At 41.0% G+C, this 9,196-nt stretch overlaps 1 protein-coding gene across 1 annotated transcript; it reads right to left on the bottom strand.

Annotated features, from left to right (window-relative positions):
* Positions 1-4,016: 4,016 nt before the first annotated feature.
* Ifng (interferon gamma) lies at positions 4,017-8,461 on the bottom strand. Its single transcript, XM_051170872.1, has 4 exons — positions 8,268-8,461; positions 7,052-7,120; positions 6,777-6,959; positions 4,017-4,406 (listed from the first exon to the last, which is right to left on the bottom strand). The coding sequence occupies exons 1-4, from the start codon at positions 8,376-8,378 to the stop codon at positions 4,248-4,250; spliced, it is 522 nt and encodes a 173-aa protein (XP_051026829.1). The 5' UTR covers positions 8,379-8,461; the 3' UTR covers positions 4,017-4,247.
* Positions 8,462-9,196: the final 735 nt, after the last annotated feature.

Genomic DNA, 9,196 nt, shown 5'->3' with positions numbered 1-9,196 from the left:
TATTCTTACTTCATTTTGACTCCCACACTGAGTGCTTGCAATGTAAAGATGGACCCTTTATCTTTCTTGGACTCTGACACCCATTCTAGGCTATTATTACACATGCACAACTTTTTCTTTTGCTGAAAGTTTGACAACCCTTCTTAGGTGACCTCTCTGTGGCACTGCAAAGATGTCCATGTCTCAAGTCCCAGAATCTACAAATGATACTTTATCTTGTAAGAGGGTTTGTTCAGATGCTGTCAAAAACATCTTGAGATAGAGACATGATCCTTGTTCTGACTTGCTTCTCTGTTGTGACAAAACACTGATCAAAAGAAACTTAAGAGGAAAGGGTTTACTTGGCTTACATATCCCGAGCACAGTCCTTCAGTAAAAGAAGTCATGGTGGGAACTCAAGCAGAAGCAGAGGTAGGAGCCACTGTAGGAAGGCTGACCAGGCTTTCATTCAGACTCATACTCAGCCACCTTTCTTACACGTCCAGGGACCATCCATCTAGGAACCACCCACACAGGCCTGGACCTTCCCACATCAACCAGCAATCAAGCAAATGCCACACAGACACGACAACAGTCCAATTTGATGGAAGCATTTCCTCAGTTAGGGTTCCCTCTTCCCAAATATGTCACATGACACCAAGATTAGCCACCACAACCTTGAATTGTTAAGGTGATGATCCCAAAATAATCTCAAAGGTCCTTATAAGAGGGATATAGGGGTGTCAGACCCAGGGGAGATGGTTTGGAAGATGCAATATTGAAGGCTTTAAAGGAAGGGAGGAATACTATATGACAGTAAGAGAGGCCTCTGAACACTGGAAAAGACAAGGAACAGATGCTCTGCTTGTGTCTCCAACCTGACTACAGCCCTGCCTGTGCCTTGATTTCATCCTGGGTTTATATTTCTGCTGTCCAAATTACCAGACAATACTGCATAATCTTATAGCAACTAGTGTGCGGTGACTTATCACAAAGCCAGTAGAAGCTAATACAGTCACATTCTGCTCAGGCTCTGATGCTTTCTACCCAAGGTTCTGCATTCAGAAGTTGACTTCCATGGCAGCCAACTGTGGCTGCTTACCTCACTCTGATGTACCTAATTGATTTAGAATTAGAAAATATGAAGGGATGAGAAAAAGAGAATGAAGAAAAGAGAAAGAGAAAGTGCAAAAGCCTGTTGATGTTAATATTTATGCTCCAGGCATCTAGGCACCAACAATCCAGTAGTGAAGGTATACCAGATGTTTTTGAGAACTGCTGAGAAGGAAGAGGCTTTATTCTTTACTCGGGATCTCACTCCAGGCCTTGGCTGTTGCCCCTGTTGTTGTTGGACCAAGGGAGATGCATGTCCCTGCAAACATAGGACAAGAATAATTGTCACCCTCATCTCTCTTATTCTAATATAACCAATCAATCCCTTCTGTGAATCCTACAGCACTACTGAGACTAAATGTGAACATTAAAAGAAGATGATGAAATACAGAGGGAATACTGATACTATTGACTAGGCCACTGCCAACTCAAGTCCTACTGAAGGATATCCCCTGCCTTGCTCTTTACTACCATCCCATAATACATAATACAGTTATGACTCTCCTTGTCTCAGAGTCTAAGTCCAAATGACACCACTTTCACTCATGGAAAAGGAGAAAATGTTAACCTAGCCTCAGATTGGCACCCCTAATGCTTTATCTTCTAGTGTAGGGTTAACCGTTTCTCAAACTGAAGAGCTTGGCCAAACCCTAACCCCTTCCTCATAGATATTATCTTCTAGTTCTCTGGCCCAAATTAAACCATCTCACAGTAACTTCACATCTGTAGATCCTTTAAAATCTGCATCTGTCATTTAACCAGCAGCGTTTCATGTCAGTCACAGGCTTGCCAACATTAGCCTAGTTGGTTTTTTGTTTTGTTTTGGGTTTTGTTGTTGTTGTTGTTGTTTCATTCTTGCCTCATCTGAGATTTTAAACTTTTGCAATCAGGCTGCGTCTATTGTTGCTTAGTTACCCAATAATGATCAGAATAACCACTGATTATGGCCAAGGACTGAAATGACCCCCTGACACAAACTGTTTCAAACATTGTGGCAAGGCAAAGTAGAAACATTGAGAAGAAAGCTCCTCTGTGTGAGTAATGTCCTGTGTCCCTTGACATTCCTAAGCTTGGCACCACTGTGTATCCTGAAGCCAGAAGAAATCATCTCAATATATCCATCATTCTTGTTCATTTAAGTGATCATAAGTCCAAGTTCATAGCACATCCATATGCACCTTGTAAGACCATCTTATGTCAATCAGAGGGCCTTCTAGAATTCACAACCCAGAGTTTATCAAAGTCACTCCATTATAGCTTCCTTGTACATAAAGGACACACCGACTCTCCACACTGCATCCTCCTCTGTGGCAGTTGCTGTTCCCTCCTCCCTCTTTTGGGACTTCCCTGCAAGTCTGCTGTGTCTTCTTTCAATGCCAGAAGAATCTTTACTCCAAAGCCCTTCCAAGGTTATTGGTCTTGCCTAAAATCCAAATGGGTATCATCCTTGCAAATTCCTCGTCAAATGATTTTTCTTTGATGAGGAAACTGTAACCTACTTCTGTTTAGACCTCTGAACTACCCACTTTCATCCCACTGAGAGTGTACTTCCTCCATGCTGCTCTACTTTGTTTTTCCATAGCAACAAGCACTGTTAAAACACTGTGAAACTTAAGTGCACATATTTTATTCATTATCTATGCCCTAGCTGTTCACATTCTCCAAGTGCAGGGGATTCATGTGTGCTTTTAGCCAACTAAACTATCTCAACTACCTAAGGCACTTATCGGGTAGCACAATAAATACATTTGAGTGAAAGAATGGATTTGCACACACTATTGTGAGGAAGACCCGCATTCAGTTACTCCCCCCTTTCAAATAAATGAATGGAAAATTAAAGAACATAAAGAAGTAATTAAAGGGCATGCTGCTTAGAGTGGCATAATGGTACTTCCAGTCCCTAGAGCTAATACCCACTCTGCCACACCGTGTCTATTAGTTTGTCAGCTTTTCACAGGCAAGCCTGTAGGGCATTTTCTTAGTGATTAATACAGGTGAGCCCAGCGCACAGCCAACAGTGGACCAATGCCACTCCTGGGCAGGTGGTCCCGCACTGTATAAGAAAGCAGGCTGAGTGAGGCATGGGAAGCAAGCAAGGTTTCCACATGGCACCCGCTTCAGTTCCTGCCTCCTGGTTCCTGTCTTGAGCCCCTTCCCTGGCTTGCCTCAGTGATGAGCTACAATATAAGTTGCTTATAGTCATGGGATTTTCTCGCAACAATTGAAACTCTAAGACGTGCACCAGTGTTTGCCTACAGTGAGTGTGGGAGGGAATGCCAGTGCAGGAGTGCCGAAGAAAGAGCAGAAACAAACTCACAAGCCAAGCTAAGCAGTTTGGATACTTCCCAGTGCAGGAGCTCTAAGTCGAATGGTGACATAATTAGGCGTACATCTTTGAAATAAAATTCAAACAGCTGCCAACGAGAGCAGTGAAAACCAGCAATTTGTCAGCAGAGAAAAGCACCACACTTAATGGGGTTTAAGGCAGCTCCAAGATTCCCACTGCTAAAAAATGATTTATTTCCTTTCTGCTCCTTAGTAGATGTATCATTCATCCCCTCTTAGAAAAAATCTGACACAGCATGAATAGTTGTGAAAGGATATTTTATTCATATGCACTAGACCGTGATAAACTATAAACAAGTGAATGATTTGCCATTTGGGTGTGGTCACAGCTTTCATCAGTATTTGGAAGCATTGGGTGTAAAGTCTCCCGAGACACTGTCCCCTTAAAGGTCAGTTTGTACCACCTGACACATTGAAGTGTTCTCTGACGTGTTATTAAAGCACTGGCTCAGTGTTCTTCAGTCAGCAGCACCTCATGAGGTCATTGCAGCTTGAAATATTCCTCATTGTCAAGTAAAATAAGTTCACAGCCCACAACTTAAATTCAGTCAGCTGGTTGGCTGCCCTGCCCCGCCCCCCCAAGATACAAACTTGTAATCACACAGTCTTGGTGAATTAGGAAGAAAGAATAAACTAGTCAAGTAAAATAGGTGAGGGTACAGAAATTATAAATAACATATATATTAATAGAAATTCATTTTCATCACATAAAAATTGCTATTATAAATATTTCTTTGGCCTATTAGTCTAAAAATATGTTCTTCATATAAATAATTTTAAATATTAATAAATAGGTTTAGATTTAAAATTCAAATAGTACTGGCAGGGTTGTTCTTGTTTAGACGGTCTCCCACCCCAAAACAGCACCGGCTCCTTTTCCTCTTCCTTTGCTTAGATTTTGGTGACAGATGGCTCATCACTGTGACAAGTTCATTGATAGCTTTGCGCTGGTTCTGGGGGTCATTTACCTAATGGGGAAAAAATGTAATTAATTCCAAGTATACAGACCATTGGGATATTCTTTTTTAACATCATGGTCAATAAAAATGGAAACATTCCTTTTAAGAAAAGTAATTCTGCATAGCAATATAGTCCTCTCGTTTGTAGTATTCACTTCTGCATCAGCTAAGACCACAAGGGTCACTGAATTTCCAGGCTGTACAAGAGGGAATGGATGAGTCACATCACATAACTACCTTTAACTTAACTGCTACAGGAATCTCAAAATGAAGAATTAAAAATACTCCTGGGAGGAACAGGGTGAAGGATGGAGTGAGTGTACAGTAAGTCTGAAGTTGATCCAAGCACTTAGTCTCCCAGAACCTGCTTTGTTGTGAAGAGATTGGCAAGATGAACTTTTACCTACAAGGTCTACCGCTTTCTGGTTTTATTAGTCCCTTCTATTCATATAAAAAAAATCCCTGTGGATCAAGTCTCCCCTTGGTATAGCAGAATGTTTTGGACATCTATCAAGAAGCCCGGAGGTCCAGGTGCATGAAGGAGAAAGCCCATGCCTTTATGAGCTAAGTCGTCACCACCATCCCACACCTCCCAGCCCCCACAAAAGATTCTGATACAAGGCAAAGTTTGCGAACCATGAACACAGGCTGAGTACTCTGGAAAAACCCAAGTCTAAAATAAATGACAAGTATCATTTTAAATTTCTCCCAAGTCAGACCAGTGCCATCATTTCTAGAGTGGAGTTAAAAATAAACACAAATCCCGTTCAGATTAGTAACAATCAATTTGCTGACATAGAGAGTATTTACAATTTGGAGGTGCACAGTATTTTCTGTTCTCTTCTTTCTACACATTAATTTAATTATACAGACTTCTCCATCCTAAACAGGAGAGCCACTTGGGCAATTTTGTGCTTAATAAAATGAAGACCATTTACTGTTATCTGATTGGTTCGTTTTTCTAATACTGGAAATACTCTGACTTCCTAGCTACGTTTCCAAGAAGGATTAAGAGGTTTATAAGACAAAGGACTAGTTAGTAAAGTGTGTGTTTGTGTGTGTGTGTGTTCCTAAAATGTGTTGACAATGCAACAGAAGAGGACAAGAGTTCAGAGCTTGCCCCAGATCACCAAGATGAAGCACAAAACCCAGGACTTCCAGAAAGATGAGACCAAGACCTTAGGGGTAACAAGTTTCTACCAACTGTGCACTGTGAAGACAAATTTACTTCCCACTTTTCAAAATATTGACAACTACCCAAGAGACTTAGCCACATCTGAACAGCAAGTCAGAGGTGGAAGTGAGACCAAAACAATTAATTACTTTATCCATCTCTAGTTGATGGACTAAGATGTGCTGCCATCTTCCAACTCCTGAGAGAGAGTATGAGTCAAGTTAGAGGCAGCCTCTGGTAGACTGAAAGCTGGTCGCAAATAATGACAAGACACCTGTCCCTTTCATTTGAGCCCATTTGTTGTCAAAGCCTAAGGGTCTTTGGAATGCCTTTGCCTTCTAGAAAAAAATGAGATTTGCCTTTATGCTTTCAAGTTATCTTTCAGATTCTGAAAGCCATAAGTTAAAGGTGTAGGATGGTTTCACTATATTAATCATCTAATAGCTGAAAGTTATTGAACAAGCCTTTCATAGATGTACAAAGCAATCAAGCCTTTTCATAAGATATATGAAGCAACCCTGTCAAAAGATGTCTACCATCGCTTCTCCCTAAGAACACAGCAGACCACACAGTATGAGAGGCTAATGTAACTAGGAGAAGGATGTCCAGATGTCACCTCAGAAGCTGTATACTTTCTCTTCTCTTGTCGTCATTTTCTACCTGTGACACTCTGGAGGTTTGGTTTTGTTTTGTTTTGTTTTGTTTTGTTTTGTTTTGTTTTGTTTTTGGCAAAAGAGATAAAACTTCAGTAGTGATCCCAGCTGGTCCCTATCAAGATGGGGAAACTGCCCCCGGCCAGGCATGTGAGTCATCTGAGGCCACAGCTCCTTGTGGCCTGGTTGGGGGAGAAGAACATAAAGTCTTCTCGCTCCCTCCCACTGCTCTTTCCACTAGCACACGACTTCCCATCCTAAGCGAGAGTTTCCATCACATACCCCAGGGGGACCATAAGAGCGCCGCTCAATGTTCCCTCGATGCCTCCTCCTCCTACTCCTCCTAGCATTTACCCAACACATGAGCAATAGTGTGAGTAATGTCCCTGTTTTTCCAAAGTTGACAAAGTCCCTCACAATAGGCCTGCAGTGAGGAAACATCTCAGGCAGGGGGCACACCTAGCTTTATCAACTGTCCGGTCGCCAGTTTCTACTGTCTGATAATCCAATGCAAAAGGTGCAATAATAAAATAATTGTCAAAGCTGCCTCACCTCAATCTTAGCGATCCTCATGAATCCGTCGTATTTCTCCTCGCTGTTGTTAAAGAAGTTAGCGATGAGGTCTGCCCTGATGGTATCTATGCTTCTCTGGATGGCCTGGTGGCCTTTCAAGGCTTCAAAGAGTTTGAAGTAGAAAGAGACAATCTGGATTTCAATTGTTTTTGTGTCACCATCCTGCGGAAGTAAGAGCACAAAGAGAGAGAGGATGGTGGGAACCAGTCCATTGGAAACAGCAGGGCCGGGGGAGGGAGGAATATTCAGCTGACCTGTTGCCAGCTCCTCAAGATGTGCAAAAGAAGGTCCTCTCCATCACTGACGGAAACGCTGCTCGCGTTCTGAGGGAAAGAGGCAAGATTGATTTGTAATGATTTCACCAACTGCCCTAAAAATATCTATCATGTTTCATCAAATTCATTGCTGACAATAGTTACTGATTTCCTCCTCAGCCGTTCCATTTACTTCTAACAAGCATCCTCAAAAGACTGCATGTTAGATTTAGCCAAAGGCTACTGCGTTCTTTTAGCTTTAGTGTTTACTAGCCTAATCTTGGAATTCCAAGGCCACAAATAAACTCAGCAAAGCTGATGAGATTTCAAGTACTCCAAATAACTGTAGTGAGCTAAAGAAAGTTACCCTCAAATTAAGAAAGGGAGAAAAAAAAAAAAATCATCAAGATAATTCCGCTGTGCACACTGCCCCCTTCTGGTCCAGGCTTCTGTAGCCTTGAGTCTGCGCTCTTAATCACTGCTTTAAAAGACTGCTCCCAACACATGTGTGAGACAGCCTGATTTGCATTGTGAGGACAAAACTGACTGTGAATGCTTGACCATTATTCTAATAGCTACATGTATAATAGTACACATTTTATACAAATTATAAAATTTTAAGAATAAAAAAATTGTTTTCATTAAGTATTAAATTTTTTTAATCACAAAGGAAAACAATGTAAAACTCTAAGAAACATAACTCCCATAAAACTTCACCAAGTGGTTGATAATTCACTCGTAGTAGAATTTCAAAATCACTCTCAAGAGTAAAAATACATGCAATGGGTACTTCTTAAGCAGAATCATCAAGAACTTTGCATTCTATTACTTTAAGTAAGGAGTTGTTTCCCTGAGTGTTTTAATGGCAATATTCATCTCTCACTATCAGTTTCACACTAGTTTGAAGAATGAGAAATGAATAGCCAGCCATTAAGATAAGAATGGTTCATATCTTAACTAACATAAGAAATCACAGCATGATCAGTATGTTTCTACCATCTTTGGAGAGATTTGTAAATACCCTCAGTCTCTATAGCAAATCGGACTGAGGGCTAAATAAGATCATTATGTCAATAAACACCTCACCAGCAAATAGCAACATAGCACTCAGTCTTCTCAGGATGACTGTGGACCAGAGACGGCAACCTAGCGTTGACTGTGGCAAGTCAACATCAGACATTTTCAACCACAAGCATCATTAAAAGGTCATACTTACAAAATATTCCTTTAGATTTATTGTTTCTTCAATGACCGAGCCCTGGCAGTAGCAGCCATAAATAGCCATGAGGCAGAGCTGCAAAGCCAAGATGCAATGCTTAGCGTTCATTGTCTCAGAGCTAGGCCAACGCAGTGGAAGTCCGGATCGCCCGATTTAAGTTGAAGAGTCCAAAAGACCGATGCACCTTCTCTAGTAGCTGACGGGAGCTATACCCTGCACCTCCTCTTCTGACAGTATTTATACCTAATCGAAGGCTCCTCAGGATTACGTATTTTCACAAGTTTTTTTTTTTTTTTTTTTAAAGATGAGATGGTGACAGATAGGTGGGGAAGCTGAGTTACTTTGCATTATAAGTATGGTTTTGCGGCATGTCCGTGTTGTAGAGTTTCCTTTCGACTCCTTGACGATGAGACAGACCCACTGTGCCCACCTGTGCCATTCTTGTGGGATTCTCTGAAAGCACTTTTACTTTACACCGTTTGGGGGGAAATTGCTTTCATGTCTCCTCTTTTTTACCCTTGTAATGTGAATTCCTCGTCCACAGAGCACAGCACATTGAACATTTGTTTGTGGTTGGGAACAACTGAAAAAGGAAATTCTTGGGTCTCTCCTCCCCCTGCAATGGGGAAGCCTTTGTAAAATTTTCTTGCAAATGGCCTGAAAGCAAGGAAAACATACAACTTTAAAAAAAAAAAAAAAAAAAAAAAAAAAAAAAAAAAAAAAAAAAAAAAAAAAAAACAGTGTGGCTAGGAAGGCCTTCATCAGAAGAGATTAGTAAAATACCTACAAATTACTCAAGGTCAAACTGGCCAGAAGGAAGAAAAAGCAGACCACATAGGTGAAAGAAAATTGTCTAGCTTCTCCATCAATAGAAGTAAAAATGCAAGAGTAACTCATTATATATTGTATTTCAACCAACATATCTG

This window comes from Acomys russatus, chromosome 28 (assembly GCF_903995435.1).
Source record: "Acomys russatus chromosome 28, mAcoRus1.1, whole genome shotgun sequence".
In the NCBI taxonomy this organism is placed as follows: domain Eukaryota; kingdom Metazoa; phylum Chordata; class Mammalia; order Rodentia; family Muridae; genus Acomys; species Acomys russatus.
Note: the sequence above shows the minus strand (reverse complement) of the source record. Positions and strands in the feature narration are given on the sequence as shown.